Source organism: Eumetopias jubatus, unplaced genomic scaffold (assembly GCF_037043125.1).
Source record: "Eumetopias jubatus isolate StellerSeaLion01/CBP00866 unplaced genomic scaffold, mEumJub1_p1.0 scaffold_7, whole genome shotgun sequence".
NCBI lineage: Eukaryota > Metazoa > Chordata > Mammalia > Carnivora > Otariidae > Eumetopias > Eumetopias jubatus.
Window position 1 is genome coordinate 31793957 of NW_028274813.1, and position 19015 is coordinate 31812971.

At 53.3% G+C, this 19015-nt stretch overlaps 1 protein-coding gene across 1 annotated transcript in view; it reads right to left on the reverse strand.

The window, feature by feature from the left end:
- GALNT16 (polypeptide N-acetylgalactosaminyltransferase 16) overlaps positions 1 to 14032 on the reverse strand; it is an 88518-nt gene extending 74486 nt beyond the window's left edge. The window contains exon 1 of the mRNA XM_088025030.1: positions 13856 to 14032. Within this exon, the coding sequence (XP_087881156.1) occupies positions 13856 to 14032 (177 nt within the window). The remainder of the gene's footprint in view (positions 1 to 13855) is intronic.
- Positions 14033 to 19015: the final 4983 nt, after the last annotated feature.

Consider the following 19015-nt stretch of genomic DNA (forward strand, 5'->3'; position numbering starts at 1 on the left):
CCCCTGCTTGTGTTCCTGCTCTCGCTGTGTCTGTCTCTGTCAAATAAATAAATAAAATCTTTAAAAAATAAAAATAAAAAAATAAATAAACATGTACTATGTCTAAACGGAGAAAAAAGAACAATAAAGAAAAACCTCATACCTTTGATCTATCACAAGACTTTGTCATCCCCTCACCCCTGACAGAAGTGAAGAGACACCCATTTTTACTATTCGTGTCCTTTCACAGATGGAACTCCCAGGCTTTGGCTCTCAGTTTTCCTTGCCTGGGCTCCTGGCACCCTCTCCTTGGCCCTTCTTTTCCTCTGGCCCCTGCACACCCACAACACTTGGGCCTTTGTTGGAGGGAGTGCTCTCTCTACCACCACTACCTTCAACGTCAGCCCCTCCTTGGCCAATCTTCAGGTACAGAAGACGCACCTGAGCACCGAGAACTGAGAATCCAGAACGGCTTTGCTGTCCTCCAGGCAAGTGAAGACAGTGCTGCGTGGGTGACGGGCTTTCTGGGGGGCTGGGAGGCGGGAATCTTGCCTGCAATCCTCCACTAGCCTCCTTCTCCATCTTAATGCAGCTGAGACCCAGCAACCTTGGGGCACCAGCCCTTTCTTTCCTTTCCTTTTAAAATGTTTTTAGAGTTAAGGTTTTTGGTTTGTTTTTTTTTTTTAATTCCAAAAAGTACAAAGACTAGGAATCACCTGCACAGCTACCAGAATTAACAACTTATTAACATTTTGTCAGATTGCCTTCAAGTCTCTATTTTCGCCTGAGTGGCTCAGTCGTTAAGCGTCTGCCTTCGGCTCAGGTCATGATCCCAGGGTCCTGGGATCGAGCCCCGCATCGGGCTCCCTGCTCCGCAGGAAGCCTGCTTCTCCCTCTCCCCACTCCCCCTGCTTGTGTTCCTGCTCTCGCTATCTCTCTCTCTGTCAAATAAATAAATAAAATAAAATAAAAAGATTAAAAAAAAGTCTCTATTTAAAAAAAAAAAACAACATAAAATGTTGCAAATAAAATCAAACTCCCTGTTGGTCCCCTCCTCTGTCTCTCTCCAGGAACACTCGCTGCTCTAAGTGTGCTATTTCTCTTCTTTGGTCCATTGTTACACTTTGAGATATATACGCGCACACACACCTACATGCGGGAACAACAGTACAACTATATTATTAGAATTTGCATAGAAGTATCAAAGAAAATCATCTGCAATCCCCCCCTCTAACATCGTTTGGGGTTTTTTGTTTTGTTTTGTTTTTTAGAGGGAGAGAAAGTGCATGCCCAGGGCGGGAAGGGCAGAGGGAGAGGGAGACTCTTAAGCAGGCTCCGACACGGGGCTCGATCCCACCGCCCCAAGATCATGACCTGAGCCGAAATCAAGAATCAGACACTTAACCAAATGAGCCACCCGGGCGCCCTTAACCTCATGTTTTTAAGCTCCATTTGTGCAGATATATATTGATCTAGTTCATTTAGTCAAACAAGTTAACAAACCATGACAATTTATATTGTTGTTACTAACTTGTATGCCAACGGTAGTGTGGCACTTACTATGCCCAAGGCATGATTCCAAACACCTTACGGGGATTAACTCATTTAATCTGCAATGGGGACTGCTGGTATCTCCACTGTACATATAGGGAAACTGAGGCACAGCATGTTTAAATAAGTTGCAGTAGGTGGCAGAGCTGGAACACGGCTCCAGGGGCTGTGCCCCTGGCCACTCTCATTCTGCCTCCTGAACAAAGCCATAACCAGAAATGTGGCACCAAGAAGCAGGAAATGCTCTAAAGTTCACAGAGCCTACTTCTAAGGGAGGGGAGATGGGGAGGAAAAGGAAAAGAACCAAGCCTCTTCTCTTCTCCCAGCCCCTCCAGGTGTCTACCTTTCTCCTTGGGTTTCAGCTCTGTCTCTATGTTGCCGGTAGACTGGGCCCAGACCAGAGCCAACTCGCCTCTCCCAAGTCAGTGAACAAGGTCGCTAAAAGTCCGCACAGTGTTTTAAAGCTCTCGTCACCTCTCCTTGGTTGGGGTTCTGATCTGTTGAGATGACCAACTTCCCCTCTGCACATCTAACTCAGTGCAAGCCTCATCCCTGCTTCTTCAAAGTGGCCAACTTCTTAAAACATGTCAGGTCTTTAGAGTGGGGGGACAATTCTCAAAGAAGACAACTGCATCAGGACAGGATCAGGATATACAAAGCACGCGTTCTACGGTCCCAGTCCACGCCCTTTACAGACATGGCTAATCAATCGCCTCTTTCCCACTCAGTCCGGAGGCAGCCTCAGCAGCCTTCTCCCCACGGGGCTGCAGGCGACCACTTGCACAGGTTCTGGGGTGGTAGTAGAGCCGAGACCTATTTATCATTCATATCTATCTAAAAGGATAAAGACGAAACACCAAAAGCAAAGACTGGAACTAATCCCTCTACTTTCCAAGGAAGTAAAAGGCTCCCTGCCCCCACGGCTCCGACTCCTCCTACCCAAAACCCATTTTCAGCACAGCAAGAGCTTAGAACGGATTTTGAAAAGAGAAGAGGCTGCAAGAAAACATTGACCTTGGTTTCAATGACGGTATGAGGATGAAGGCCCATGCTGGGAGGTGTCCCGGGGCCCATAGATGACGGTGCCTTAGGAACCAACGACTCCACAGCAGCTGGACCGGAAAGGACTTACCCCAAAGTCAAGGTAAACTGGGAATGTAGTCACATTCTTTACTTTACATAAAACCTTCTGCTGACAACCTCCTAGCACATTAGAGGGGGCTAGTGAACACATGTAAGGACCAGCGTGGCCCAAAGAAATAGAATGCTAGCCACACAGAGAATTTACAAATTTCTAGTAGCCACATTAAAAAAGTAAAAAGAGGGGCTCCTGGGTGGCTCAGATTGTTAAGCATCTGCCTTCGGCTCAGGTCATGATCCCAGGGTCCTGGGATGGAGCCCCACATCGGGCTCCCTGCTCCGAGGGGAGTCTGCTTCTCCCCCTCCCTCTGCTTCTCCCCCTGATCATGCTCTCGCTCGCTCTATCTCTGTATCTCTGTGTCTCAAATAAATTAAATAAATAAATAAATAAGTAAGTAAAAAGAAACAGGTACATCCAAATATTATCATTTCAAAATGTAGTCAATATTTTAAAAATCCTTTTCTTGTACTAAGTCTTTGAAATCCAGTGTATGTTACATTTACGGCACATTTCTTTTTTTTCTTTTTTTTAAGAGTTTATTTATTTATTTGACACACAGAGAGAGAGCACAGGTAGGCAGAACAGCAGGCAGAGGGAGAGGGAGAAGCAGGCTCTCCGCTGAGCAGGGAGCCCGATGCAGGGCTCCATCCCAGGACCCTGGGATCATGACCTGAGCCAAAGACAGATGCTTAACCAAATGAGCCACCCAGGCACCCCACATTTACGGCACATTTCAACTGAGACACTAAATTTTCACCAGAAATACTTGATCCATATTGAGATTTCATAAAATTTACAGTTGAAAATGTAGATTCCACATACTTCTTCTGAACACTCCTAAAAGTTGACCAATAATTGAAATGAGTGTCTCCTTTTCAATTTACATTAAATAAAATTAAAAGCTCAGTTCCCCCTGTCACACTAGCCATACATCAAGCACTCAGTAGCCACATGTGGCTGGTGGCCACATAGTGGTCAGTGCACATCTGGGCCATGCAGGGCTCTGGCTACCTAGGGGCAGGTGCTGTCCTCCACCAGAGCCCCTGTGACCATGCTCAGGGCACCTATGGCCTGGCTCTGCAGAACATTCTTGTTCAGGCCTGTCACTTCATAACCAGTGTCACTGTCTGACCGGGCCCAGGCCCTTTCTAAATCTCTCTGTGTGGCTTGCCCTCAGCTTTGCCCCCGCTCAGCCCTTCAGATTTCCCAGGCTCCGAGCTCTGCAGTTCTCCTGCTAGCCCACCCCCACCTGGCTCCCACCCCCCCCCCCCCGGCCCCCCGCCCAGGCGTGGTTCAGAGACCCTGCTTGCCTGGAAGGGCTGAGCAGGTGATGCTGCGTTTTGTGCTATGCAAAAAAACAGGGGTTGGCTATCTTGGGGTGCACCAGGGGCAAGCCATTTTTTCCCCATGGTTTGGGAGAAGACCCTTGCCGTTTTCATGCCCCCACAAGGCTGTAATAAAGCATTACCCGGGGCAGCCTCTGCTTTCTACCTGGCAAATCCCTTCTGGCTTATGGCTCCAAAAAGCCCTCCCTCCATCACCTTCCGTGGTCCCTGCCGTGTGTGAGCTCTGTCCCTTGGTTCCCTTTCTCCCTCTGGCCTGGGATTGGTGAACTATTTGGGGGCTTTGGCTCAATCCTAACACTTGACTCCTTCAAGGCATCAACACCACCTCAGACATCACTAATCGATCCCATGTTCTTTCTTCCTGAGCCTCAGGCAGGGCTCCACCCCAAACCCTGGGATAATGCCCCCAACCTCGCCTACTCCCCTCAGTCTCTTCCCGTCCCAGCCCCCCAGGGAGGAATTTCACATGGAGGGGGAAAGATGGCTTCTAAGCAAAGAATCTGGTCACAGACGTGTGAGGCACCAGAAGCTATTCCCCCCGCCAAAACTGACTGCAGACTTGGCAACTTGGCAACATGGGTCCCCTCTGGCTGTGGCCTCCCCAGGCCAGAACCCCTTGAAATGAAAGGCCTTGGAATGTCAGAAGTACTCCCCAACAGTTGGTTGAAAGAAGCTAAAAGCCAGCACGGCTGGGAGAAGATAAAGGGATGAAAATCTGAACTCTAAAAAGCAGCCTCGAAAAGGGCATGACTGACAGCGGTCTGGAATTGAGTGTGTGTGACCTGAAGCACAAAGAGAGAGCGCTGGCTGCTTCCAGGGGACACATGAAGCCTGGCCCTGGGGAAGCACCTGAACACCAGTGGACACAGTCTCAGACAGGGTCCGGGCAGAGCCATCTGGCTCCTGAAAGCAGCCCCTTTCTTCCACTGCCTGCCTGATAAAAAACTGTGTGGGTTCCTTGATCCTGCCAGGCCGCAGGTGCCCACCTCCATGTCTGAGGGAAGGCCCCGGATGCCTCCGCCTTCAGGGTTCTGCCCGTACAGAGGGGGAACCTGCTTGTACAGAAGGACAAGACTTCCAAGTTCCTGCATTGCCAGAAAACATCCTTTCCAGAGTCCCAAATGCACCTGAGGAGAATGCAGTCTCCCTCCTGAGACAGAGCCCTCCCCCACCCTGCGTCACTCCAGTATTTCAACAAGGGCCCCATTATCTTTTGTTTTTTAAATCTCTTCAGGCACCAGCACCCTCCATTCTCCCTCACCAGCCGAGACAGAGAGAGAGAGAGAGAGAGAGAGAGAGGCAACACACACAAGTACCTCATTGATCTCATGTTAAAAGGAAATGAAGTGTTCTAGCCATAGAATATTTTTCAAAGAACTTAGGTTTACCTCTTTAAGAATCAACACTTCCCATTATATTTGATCATATTTCTGGAAAATTTTCTCAACGGAATGACAGTCCACTGACGTACCCAGCCTGTACACTTTGTGTAATTTATCACTTCCTGATGACTCAGGGACATGGTTCTGAGCCTCTTTACCACAGCCTATGGGCCTAACGATCCAGACTTCCACCTCGGGCCACTTTTGCCCTTGCTGAGCCTGCCCCGGGCAAGCGCACCAGGCACACACCCTGCAGAGATTGTGCCCTGGGCCTGGGCCATCTGGAACACTCTCCCACTAGATGCCTGTATGGTTCTCTCTTTCCATTCATTACACAGCTCAAATCATCTTGTCTGGGAGGCCTCTCCTGGCCATCTTTCTCTCATCTCTCTGTCCTCTTTTGTGACTTTATTTTATTTCCATGGTATTTGCCAGCCAACCCACCTTATGCATTGTATATTTATCTGTTTATGGTCTGTCTCTCCCACTAGGATGCGAGCTCCTCAAGAGCAGGGCTTTTTACCCATTCTGTTATCTCCAGAGCCTGGAACAGTCATGGCACATAGTAAGTGCTCAGTAAATAATTGTCAAGAGAAGGAATCAATGATGCCATTCACTTCTGACCAGCGTGGGTTTGTTAGGGAAGAGGGGCTTGCTCCAACCTCCTATGGCCTTTCCTGGTTGGTCCTCTGCTGTCAACTGACGCTTCTCAGGAGAGCAGCGGCTCCTAGCAATTCTCTCATCTCACTTCTCCTAATCGGCTGGATTCGTAGCCCAGGAAAAGCTAAAGGTTGCCAGGAGACGGCCAGCCTCCTGATCTCCTTAAACTGATTTTTACAATGTTCATTTCCAGGCTGTGGCCTAAGGGCAATTCCACACCTGTCTTCTGAGTCAAGTCCAAGGGTGCAGGACTACTAATTCTCTGCTCAGGGGTCTTTGTAGTTCTCAGCTTGTTGCAATGTCTGCAGTCCACCCGTAGACACTCCTACATGTGTGTGTGTGAGCATTCCCCAGACACACTCACAAACAACGTAGGCTTCTAGTTTAGCAGAGGGGAGCTGCAGAGCTCCATCAGACAGTGTTTCAAGGGAAGAGAAGGGGGAGGGAGTAGGTCCAGTTTATTCCTTATGAAAATTTGAAGGTTTCATGCTCTTCTGCACACGAATGGTCTGGCTCTTTGTACATCTCACCTTCTGGCCTTATTCTCCTTCATCTAGGCACTATCAGACCTTGAGCCTTGGCTTGGGGACACCTCACTTCTGCAGAAGCATGTCAACAAAATCAAAGATGGTTTGAGTTGGGAGGCACCTCGGAGATCCTATAGTTCAACCCTCATCCGACAGATGAGGAGACTAAGGCTCAGAGAGAGGAGGCGACTCACCTAAGAAAACGTCGCCCCTTGGGGGCAAGGCTGAGCCTAGAAGTGGGTCACTTGGTTTCCATTCCACATCATCTCTCCATCCCCTCACACCTTCGTCCCCAGAGGCCACCATCTGTTTCCATCCCAGGCCACACTGTTCTGCCTGGTCCCAGCCCTGCGAGGGCCCATAATGGCAGGTCTGACACTCTGAGTGTGTCAAGAGATGTGACCCACCTCTGAGCCCTGAGACAATGTTGTTCCTGATGTACACCGAGCTATACCTCACTTCTTGGAATGGCAGGAAAGAGGCACTGGGGCCCTTAAGCTACACTTGAAGCTCTTCCTAATGGGACCATAAGACTAGAAAGGCTCTACCTGGGGCCGACTTGCCTCCATGTCTTCCCAAATGTGGCCTTATCTTGTCTAGGGAGTATAATCAAAAAGGGTTCTTCCATTTGCCACCTCAGATTAAAATACTCCAGCCTGCCACTCCTACCTATTCTGATATGTTCACAAAAGTCCTCCAGGTGGTCACGCTGTCTCCAGCCAGATACTCTTCTAGGGTGTAGCTGAAATTCAGGGTGTGGCGGAGACAGGCAGGCCTGGGCTTCAGTCGGGCAGGAAAGCTTTGTGGGCCTCGTTCTGAGGAGCAGGAAAGACACTCAAGACGTTTGCTATTTTGCGGCCTTGCTCGGACCAGCCTTGGCCCCCACTGCCTCCCTGCTCCTGGTTCCAAAGGAACAGGGAGGGGACAGCACAGTGGCCGTTATGGGTCTTTCAGTCATCCTGCTCCTGGGCCTGGCCTCCGTGTGCTCAGCCAGCCCTGCTCCCCAGGGCACCAGGTCTCTTGTCGTGCAAGGATTAGACCCTATTTCAAACCCCATTACAGGGCTGCTGGACGTCTTAGGAGACATGTGGGACAAAAAGCCTTTCCTCATCCCCTTGCAACTGCTGCTGGAAGGAAGCGCTGACCTACTGATAGGGGGTGTGAAGGGAAACCCTCGTCAGCCATTGGTCTATTCCAATGACGGACGGTTCAGTGACCAAGTTTTCCTTCTCTCTCCCTGCAACTTCTACCATCTGGCCCCGGTTCTATTCCTTCACGCCCTATGGAATAAGTCACATAAGCCTCTTGCCTTTTCTGTTGTCTCAGTGCTAAGCACTGATGGGAGATTCAGAAGTGTGAGACGTGGTTAAGAAGTTTACTTTCATTGAGGAGTCAAGAGTGATTTTATTCAGTCACTGAATACTTTTTAAAATAATTATCCCAATGGGCTTTATTATTATAATGTTAATAGACGTTTATTATAAAAAATGTTGAGGAGCATCTGGGTGGTGCAGTCAGTTAAAGCACCCGACTCTTGGTTTTGGCTCAGGTCTGATCTCAGGGTCGTAGCATCAAGCCTCACATCGGGGTCTGCGTTCAGCGTGGAGTCTGCTTGAGTTTCTCTCTCCCTCTCCCTTTGCCCCCTATAGTGCTCTCTCTTTCTCTCTCAAATAAATAAATAAATCTTTAAAAAAAAATGTTGAGGGGCACCTGGGTGGCTCAGTCAGTTAAGACTCTTGATCTTGGCTCAGTCTTGATTTCATGGTCATGAGTTCAAGCCCCACCCTGGGCGTGGAGCCTACTTAAAAAAAAAAAAATGTTGAAAAAGCCAAAAGATGGAAGGGGGGATTATCCATGATCCTACTTTCCTACTGCCAACATTTTGTTCTAAATGGTTTTTGCATTTCTTCCCCCACCAAATGTTTATGGAGTAAACACAAAGCAAGGTGCTGATCTAGGTGCTCCAGGAAAGACAAACTGGTGCATCAGACTTGGGTCTTGCCCTAAAGATGCTTCAAGGGAAAGAAGACATAGCATGGGCCTCAGAGGCAGAAACACCTCGTTTTAAAGGCACTTCCTACTTGCCTGATCATGGATAAGTAAGCCTCAGTTTACTCATATGTTAACTGGACCTGATGATAACACCTACCTTGCTAGGTTGTTGAGGGGACTCAGAGAGGTTAAAGTTTGTGAGACATCTACCATCGAAGTTGCCAATGAATGTAGCCTCCATAAATATCATACGGGGTAATGGCCATTACAGAGGCCAGACAAGTACAGATTAAAGAGCACAAATGTCCGTGTACAGGAGACACACTAAGGCCCTGCAGACCGTTTCCAGAGCCGTTGCACACCGTTGGCAAGTGCACCGAGCAAACTGTCTGATTCAGTGGACAGAACAGCTGCGCGGGCGTGATCATCACTGACTCCAGTCCGAGGTGCTCCTCTCAGAAACCCTGGGTTTCCGGTCTAGTTAGCCTCCTTGTGTCTTTGCCCCCAGGTCACAGGGCAGGTGTTTTGGGTCTCCTCCAGAAGCAGACAGGGGCTAAATCTTCAATCTGCTCACTGTAATGAACTGCTCAGATACAGGCTCCCCTCTGACCGGCCTCGCCTGCGCCCCTCCACACCTCCTGAAATGGCATTTCCAGGCCTGAGGGCTTCCTCTGCTCGCAGAGCTGATAAACTCGACTACCAGAGAAGAAAGCAGCCAGTGGGGGAGCTGCTGCTACTACACAGAAATAGGGGGCCCATTGGAAGAGGGAGCAGCACCCTAGAATCCTGGGACCTCGGGCCTCAGGCGCTCAGGGAGGTGACTCTTGGGCTCTCAGGGCCTTACCAGTCTCGGTGCCTCTGTGCTGTCCCCAAGTCCTACGGTCAAGTTGCAACATGACCCAGGCTGGGACCCCTGTGACGGGAGACCAGGCGCTTCCCAATCCGAGCATCTTGGCAAGGGGAACTGCGGGTGTTCGCGAATCCTCCCCATGCTCTTTCTTGTGTGTGGCGCCAAGACAAATTAAATATAAAATCATTTTCTGTCATTTAGGCAAACCCTATTCCCACAGTTCCTAAATGCACACATTATAAATAAAACATAAACCCATCCCGATCTGATTGAAGCCTCTGCTCTCAGGGAACGGCACCAGAAAAGCCGCCAGTCACCTGTGTCCCCTCCTGCTAGGTGAGCAGGGATCCCTTAGAGGCCTCGGGGGTCACTGCAGGACCTTCTCCTGACAGAGGCCTGTCCCTCCACAAGCAATAAACCTCACAACACCCTTCAGGAAAATTCCCTTAAAGCCATTTATTTGCTTCTAGAAATGAAGTTCTCATCAGCTTGTCAAAGGATCAACAAACCTTACAAATCATTTAACCCCAATTTGACATAGAATAACCAAGGTCCAGAGATATAAATATTTTGTCCATGGTCATCAGCAGCATTCCAATTGGAGGATAAGAAAACTCCAGTTCGGAGCGCCTGGGTGGCTCAGTAAGTTAAACGTCTGCCTTCGGCTCAGGTCATGATCCCGGGGTCCTGGGATCAAGCCCCATGTCGGGTTCCCTGCCTGGCGGGGAGTCTGCGTCTCCCTTTCCCCCTGCTTGAGCCTGCCTGCTCTCTCTCTCTCCTTCTCTCTCTCAAATAAATAAATAAAATCTTAAAAAAAAAAAAGAAAAGAAAAGAAAAAAGAAAACTCCAGTTTAAGAAAACTCATGCCTAAGATTTTCACGGTTCCAAACAGGAAATGTTGCAAATGAATATCCCTATCCTGAAAATATTCATAATGGACAGTCTTTTAAAAATATGTCTGCAAAGTGAAATTCCGTGTAGCACCTTAGCATCCCACCCATGCCTCTTAGAGAACTAGCATATGGAAAACCTGGGTGCCAAGCCAATCACAAATGTTCTTCCGCACTGCGAGGTCTGAAGACTGAAGGCCGGCCGTGTCTGCGTGGCCGCCTGTTAGCTGCTGACCACTGCCAGCATGCATCAATGTGGATTCAAGTGGATTTCCCCAAATCCACTGCTTGCCCCGAAAATACAGCATGGAAAAATCACAAACCCTGCCACATCATAAGCAGCCATTTAGGGATGGAGTCAGTATCTCCCTGTAGTTTTACACATTCCGTAACCAATTTTTCACATCAAAATTTGTGACACATGGGCTGACAGCAGGACAGAACATTAAAAATCAGGACCTCCCTGAGAAATCCGGGCCATACGGTTGCTATGCCGACACCCCACAATGCCAAACAGCGCCTCCAAGGTCTAGAAGCAACTTGGCTGGCTTCGAATTGCCCAGACATTGTGAAGGCAGAGCTGCCCCCCTGGCCCAGGCTGTTAGGCAGACCCTCCCTTTCCCAGCTCTGCTCTCTGATTCCCCAGGGGAGTGATGATGACGCCTGTCTGAATTTTCTCAGCCTCTGTCAGCAGGGCTGGCCACATCATTCCCTAAGAATTTGAAAACCCACATGCAGCGTCCTGGCCCAACTAGACAGAGACATGTTTTGGAATGGCAAGACCAGTGAGAGGTTCACCACAGCGTTCCGGGAGAAAGCAATCCTCAGCTGCACCTGCCCCTTTTTGGCTGGTCATAGGGTCCAACTCTCCGAGAAGATGAACATGCATTCCCCTATCTCTTTGGTTATGGTCAGGTTGGAGGCAGGAACAAAGTACTGGGGGGAGGGGGGTATGAAGCTCATCTGCTCCCAGAGACGGGCAGAAGTCTACTTCATTTGCCTAACAAGTACTTATTAAGTCTTGCTGTGTGCATCAATATGGAGATGTAAGAAGCTTCCAGCATAGTTCCTGCGTGACAGCGTGTATGACTAAGAATCCTCCTGAAGTGAAATATCTTGAAAGGTAGGAAGACAATGCAAGGCTGTGTCCAGGGAGGTGTGTGACTGGGGACCAATGCCTATGGAACAGACACCCAGGGCTAAAACTGAAGAACAGAGAGGGAGCTGGCCATGCCCCTAGGTGGCCAGAGAACAGTCTACAGCTCACTCCCCGGAACTCCCACTCTCCCTCTCTTTCTGCACCTGCACTCCCTGGCTCCCGGGATCTTCCTGATAATCCTGCACACTTTAAACTTAGCTTCTAGTTCACAGCCCTGCTCCAATCAAGTCAAACCCCATGGGAACGAGGAGCGGGCCAGAGGATGTTCACCGGTACCCCCCCATGACCTCCAATTTCCACCCCTCAAAACAAGTGCCACGTGCGTCCAGCAGAGCCCACCCCACCATTCCAGGGCTCTCAGTCTGAGCTGCCTTCCCAGCAGATCTCAGAGGGCAAGGAGGAGTAAGGATAGGTTCAAGAGCAAGGTCAGGATTGGGAAGGACAGACAACTGTGAGAAGACCCAACCTGGGCTCTGCTCCAGTCTGCAGTTTCCCTGAGCTCTCTTCCTTTCCATTCCTCCCTCCCCTCCATCCTCCCCTCCTCCTCCCCTTCCAGCTCAGACCCTCCACCCCGCAGGTCAACAGAGTGAAGGACAGAACATCTGGACAGCCTGCCTCTCCCCTGCGCTGCAAGCCCACCTACCCTGAGACCAGGGCTGGCCCTCGAAGGATGTAAGAACGGGCTGCTCTCGGATGGGTCCATGCCTGAGCAAGCTCCCTGCCTGTCTGGGGCCACTACTGGTTTGGCCAGTTCCCACTCCAATCTGTCAGTCTGCCCAGATCCCAGTACCCTGGGGTCTTTACACTGGAGGCTTTATCCTCATCAGCCGAATTTCCGTCCAAACATCCTCAAGTGCTTTGGAAACAGTTCCTAGTGGCAGGGACCCTCAGCTCAGAAAGGAACACTCCACCGAATCAGGCTCACCGGCAGAGTTCAACCGGACAGGAATCTGGGAATTGGGGGAGGGAGGCTGGGGAAAACCCATAAACCCCAAGGTCTCCTCAGGCAAAGCTAGGAAATATGGTTCCTCTGCAGGGGTTTTTTTCCTTCTTGCCGGTCGGGGAGGCGGGGGGTATTGACAAGACACGGCATCTGGGGCAGGTTGGGAATATGAGAACACTTCCACACCGACAGCGGCCTCCACCATATTCCTGGGGCTCAGCTGCCTCTGCAGAAATATCCCAGATTCTACTTCACACAAGCCTTCGCCCTCCTGAACCCGCACCTCCCTCCCGGAGGAGCTCCACACTCCTGCCTCCGCAGGCCCAGATCTTTCCCATCAGAATGGCCACCCTGCTCTACTCTCCCACCCTCAGCCCCCACACTTTGCTCTCCCTCCTCCTGGTCCTCTTCTGGTCAAGCCGCCCCAGCCCAGCAGCTTGTCCCGAGGGTCGCCCAAGGCTCTCGCCCGCCACCGGCCCCGGTCGGAAGAACGCGGCCCGCCCGACCGCGCCTCTCTGCCGGTCCCAGAGCCGCCCGCCTCAACAGGTGCCCCTGCCACACAGGGCTGTCACCCGGGGCCCCGGGCGGAGGCGGCGACAGCAACGCCCCCTGCAGGGCGGCGGGGGGGTCCGCACGCCCCAGCCCCAGTCCCCGGAGCGCCTAGCGCCCCGGCAGCGCCGCGGAGGCCCCCGCCGTGCTCTGCCACCTTTGTTTCCCCGCTGGCACATCGCAGAGCTGACCTCGAGAGAGGGACTCTCCCAGCCCTAGCGCACACACTGCCAGCTCGCCCGTCGTGAGGGATCCTCGTGTTGGGGTGAAGGGCGCATACGGGAAGAGACCTTTCCCGGACCCAGAGAATGCCGCGGGTGTTAGTGGGGGAGTCCTCCGTGCCAGAGAAGCAAGTTCAAGTTGATCCGGGCCGAAAAGGGGGCGCAAAGCCGGGCGCAGCCGCTAGCGACCCTGCCTTACCCAGCGCCCCCACCCCACGTCCTTTGCCCCCCAGAGACTAGAGAGGGGGTGCGCACCGCCAACTAAGCGCTCAGCCGCGCGAGGTTCCCGCTGCCGGCTCGCCGCGCGCACGGTGCAGCCGCCTTCCTGGGGCGGGCGAGGTGCGGACAGTCCCTGGCCCCCGGCTCCGGCGGCGCAGTGCTGAGAGAGCCACGTTCCCAGTCGCGCGCGCACGCAGGGCCCACCAAACTTGCAGCACTTTCTCCCAGCCCCCACCCGCTGTCACCCTCCCTCCATCCTTGCGCCCTGGCCCGGCTGGCCCGACAGAGGTTGCCATAACAACGGACAGGAATGCTCCAACATATACAAAGCCGGCAGGGCGCGGCGGGCACGCAGCCCCCGGCCCCGCGCCCTCTGCAGCCGCGCGGGGCTAAGGACGCGCGCCGCGGCTCCCCGGCCGGCCGCCCGGCGCGCAGGGCGTACTCACAATGAGCGGGATGGTGCGGTCCTCGCGGAGCTGCTCTGGCCTCCCGCCGGCCCTCTGCGCGCCCCGGCCGCCGGAGGATGCTGCGTGGGCTCGGTTGTCCTGCCATAAGTAGTAGAAAGTGCCCAGGATCCAGGCAACGGTCAGGATGGCGATGGCATTGGCGCGGATCTTCCTCATGGTGGGCGGGCGGGCGCCCCGAGTGGGGGCCCGGGCCGGCTTGCTCTTGGGGCCGGGGTAGGGGCGCTCGCAGCCCCAGATGTTTGTTTTCGCTCGCGCCTGGCTGCTCAGTCCTGCAGAGCAGAAAAGGGAGAGAGGTGGGGGGTGGGGGGTGATAGGGAGAGACAGGAGCGCGGAGCGATCCTCACGGTCCTAATGCCCTTCAGCCCCGAGCGCGCGCGTCCCCCGGGCGCCCATTCATTCGCGCGCAGAGCCCGCCCCGCGCTCCAGCCCCCGCCGGCCGCCCGGGCCGCTGCGCACGGGGAGAGGAGCACGGCGGGTGCGAAGCGGCGCGGCAGCAAGGCCCCGCGAGCCTGACGCCCGCGGTGGAATGGCGACGGGCCAGAGCCAGCCTCCGCTCCCACCGCTCAGCGACCGAACGCCCGGTGGCTGCCCCCGCGCGGCCCTGGTCGGTCCCGCCTACTTCCACACCCCCCGCCCTCCCCCCCCCCCGCCCGCGCCCGGGCCCAAGCGGCCCTGAGTCACCCGCTGGAGATGCGCGACCCCGGCCCGGGCCCGCGCCGCGAAGCTGCAGTTCTGGGCTGCGCTCGGAACTGCGCTCTGGCGCGGGGTTTAAGGTGTGTTCTGCGAGGCCTGGGGAAGGGACGGCTGGGCGGGAGGAGAGTCTGGAGTTTGCACGGGAATCCTCCGCAGCCTAGGATTCCGAGCCGCCCGAGGGCCCGCCTGGAGGAGGGATTGGAAGCTGGTGCACTTGACGTTCGAAGAGAGCGGAGAGGGTGCGACTCTGCTTCACCGCCAAAGAAAGAATAGGGGTACACATTACCCACATCTTCCATTGGCCTGGGGCTCCCAGCTTTCATGAGTCTTCCCTCCAGGCCTTTCATTTCCCCTGAACAACCGTGAGGTATAATCACTGCTATTTGTCAGGGAGAAAGGAGACCAGAGAGGCTGGAAGATTGGCCCGAAGCCACACGACTAATTAGTGGGCAGAGCCCAGTCTAGAAGCCATCTCTACGTTTGCCCTTTCCACAAAGTGCAAAACACGGTGGTGTGAGACACGGACACAGAAATCACGGAGATTTTGCCCCAGCCCCGGAGGCATTGAGAATTCCGTGTGAACTGCTCATGTTCAGAGTAGAAGGCAAGGTGGGCTAAATGAGTTCTAGGAGAGCAGCAGTGTCGGGCCCAGAGCAGACTCACAGCGAGTAGATGTTACATAAACTAAGCCGGGATCACAGAGGAAGAAATAATGTATTGCAAGGTAGTCTTAGAGCAGGCTTCTCACAGAAGGTGGATAAAGCTTTGAATAAATTCTTAAGAGACAGGGCAGGGCAAGGTGTTAGATGCATGAATAGCCAGAGCAAAGGTCCAGAGGATGGCAGTGCTTGATGTGTTCCAGAAAAGAGAGCTGCCTGGTATTGCTGGGGCCCAGGATGCTGGAAAGGACTTGGGAGTTGACTTTGGGCAGGCTGGGCCCTGGAATGCCAGGGGCAGAGTTGGCAGGGAGTTTGCTTCTTGCTGATGCTGCTGGACCCTGGCTCTTACAGAGAGTCCCGCCCCACAGAGAGCGGGGTTGCTCTAACTGAAGCTGCCTCAGGAATCAGGCAAAGGTGAGGTCACAGCTCAAGCCTTCCCTAAGCCACCCCCATCAGCCACCCCCATCAGCAACCCCCATCAGCACCGTTTCTCCAACATGCAGGACTGAACCATGCGTGTAATAGTTGCTCATTCCGTTTCTGTTGGAATGAGGTAAAATGAAGAAAGAAAAGCCTAACGAGTTTTTGCTGCAGAAAGATCATCGTTGCCACTGCAGTACCTACCCTCTTCCTCACTCAGAACACGAACCGTGAGGACATGTTGACAAGTCCAGAAATGGCCCCACTGAGAATAGGACCCTGGAAAGAGAGCGTACAAAGAGGGTCTCACAGAGGGTAGCAGGGAATCCACGGCCTAAGCCAGGTGGCAGTCAGGAACAACAGGAGATGGGTGTGGAGGTGCCACTGGCCCAGGAGCCATGGGCCAGCCTTGCTCTCCCGGGGTCTCTTGCCTGGGGAGTTTAATTAGACTGCCATAGAGGCCAGGATTCATTTCCAGAGATAGAGAAAATCACTGTCAAGCCATAGCCTGGTTTCCACAGGAATCATGGCACTGATAGTGGTCATGTCCTCTGGGGGAAGCCAGGAAAACCTTGCTGCTTAAGAGTCAGGACCCAAGGGCATTTCCAAACAAGAAAATGTGATGGGGGGCGTCTGGGTGGCTCAGTTGTTAAGCGTCTGCCTTCGGCTCAGGTCATGATCCCAGGGTCCTGGGATCGAGCCCCGCGTCGGGCTCCCTGCTCAGCGGGAAGCCTGCTTCTCCCTCTCCCACTCCACCTGCTTGTGTTCCCTCTCTCGCTGTCTCTCTCTCTCTGTCAAATAAATAAATGGAATCTTAAAAAAAAAATGCAAGGGAACTGCCCTCCTGTGCCCCACTTCCACACAGGCTCTCAGGTCAGCGAAGTGGAAAGACTTGGGGAATGGCTCTGTTGCCACAGGCTGCTTCTGTCAGCCCAGCCTGGCCTATGCATGTCTAGTTGCCTTTGGTCTTGAGAAAACCAGGTAAGAGGACATGGGATCCGAAGACATTACATCAACCCCCTAGTGAGAAGCTCCAAACTCACCCTAGGCATGGGGAATGAAGCTGGAAATCAAAATCAGGCTGACGGGGTCTCTGATGGCTCGAGAAGAAGGGCTGTACGAGGAGAGGGAGGGAAGGAGGAGCTGGAATTTGGCAGGATTTTTGCATGTCTCACCTCTTACTCCCCAGGGGTCAGTGGTGAGGATGCTATGCCTCTGTACCAATTGTCACTCCCTGGTAGCTCTGTCTGGAACAGAAGGCTGTCTGCCCCCACCCATGCACCCCCATTACACCACCACGAGAAAAACCCCATTGGGACATGATGTTTGACTTCACAGCCAGCCCTCCCTTAGATGAACGCAGTAAAATTCCCCCCACTCCCCCGAGAGCGGAGGTGGTGGGGTGGGGGTAAGGAGGCAGGTCATTACCATGCTCATTTGGCTGACAGAAATTTGACGTAGGCAGAGGTTAAGTGATGGGCCTCAAGTAACAGACACGTTGGAAGAGCCAGGAACTTGGGACTGCCACCTCAGCTACAGCCCATGGGTTTTCTTCCAGATTTGAATCCTAAATAGGTGCAGGGCTGAGGCTCAGCCCTCCCTGAGATGGATTTCAGTGTTCAGAGATGACAGTGAGCATTGTATCCTCTCTGGTCCTAGGAATGGAGTCCAGCAGAACCAGAAAATCAAAGCGACACCAAGAGACTTGGTGTTGCCCAGCATTCACTGAACAAGAGCGGTAATAATAGCTGTAGTTCACTGGGTACCCAGCAGGTGCCAGCAGCCGAGCCGGCTCCTCACATCTGTGATCTCTGAAGCGCCACAGCCCGTAGACCTGGACCTGGTGAAAGCGGGTGGGTGGGTGACGAGAGCCATACAGCAGGGAAGAGGCGAGGCTGGATTTGAGTCCGTTCCCCACGCCAGTGTCTGGGCGCCAGGACAGGGCTTCTGAGCACACTGGGCGGTCTGCAGGGTGGTCAGAAGTTCTGTGTGCAGGGACCTCAAGCTCCCCACTGGGGCCTCCATTTTCTCCTCTGAAAGAGGAGGGATCCGGGGAGATGACCTTCAAGGTCCCTCCAACTGTGCCCTTTTGGACTGCTGGTTCCTTGGGCATTTTCTTCCAAAATGTGGCATTGCTCTCCACATGGGCCTTCTCTTTTAAAGCTGTCGAAGTCAGCACTCAGGTCAGCTGGGCAAAGCCATGTGCCCTGGGTGCTCCCAGAGGCCCCAAGGAACTCTCTGCCCCTGTGCATGTGATGTGGGGGTGGATAGCAGAGGGGAGGAAGGCTGTATATTTCGGGTGAGACCCTGGCTCAGGAGTGGGACCACCTGTATTCAAATGCTGGTTCTGTCCCGTATTAGGAGAGTGGCTTGGGCAAATTCTTACCCTCAGTTGCCTCAACTGTACGGGGGTATTGACAGCCCTTAACTTGCAGCACTGTTGGGAAAGGTAGGAAATAAAGCATGTAAACCCCGGTGCTGGTAAGCCGCCCAGGCCCCCACCCCACGTCACCCCTCGTACAGGTATTGCCACTGGCTTCTGGATGAGGGGCTCTCGAAAGGCCTGCCCAGGGCACATGCGGGGGATTGCTCACCAGGGCTGCGAAGGAGGACAGACCTCAGACCGGCCCAACAAGGATGACTGTGTTGCCCCAGCAGGGGATGGCTGCGTGTCTCTTTAGAGCCTGTGCTGAGCAGCCTGGAGGGTGGCAGAGGCAGTGTGCCGGGCCCCGGCTGCTGCTGGGTGCCCATTCTTGCCAGCATACCCATCACCCTTGAGACTGCCTCAGCTTAGACGCCTCTTGCCCAGTCTGCAGCTGCAGCAGGGACCCGGACGGTGGGTGAGGGGGACTGGTTAGACCGCCGTGTCGGCTCTAAGCAGAAAAGGAGGCAGACATGGTGAACAGAACGTATGTTACCAGGCAACAGGCACTGCGCCAAAGCGAGATCTCAGAATACTCACCATGACCCTGTGAGGAAGGGGGGTACCCTCTCCCTTGCACAGATGAAGAGAATGGTGCCTGCAGAGGTCCCCCAGCCATCAGTGGCACATACCGTCCCCACTGCCATCACTGAAGGCACCATGGTACCTAAGGGAACGTTATTTCTAAGCCAAGTTTCTTATAAACCATCAAGGAGAGACCCTGGCTCTTTGAAAGGAACTCCAGGAGCCTTAGCAGTCCTAGATCTTCTATTTGGCTTTTCAGATTGGTTTCTGCCACTGGGGTGTAAGCCCAATGAGGCCAGGAGCTCCCCATGGTCTCCCCAGCACTTAGAACAGCGCTTGGCATGTAGCCGCACATAGTACATGCTCAGTAAGGACTTGTTGCTGTCAGGAAGGGAAGGAAGAGGAGTGGGTAGCTGTGTG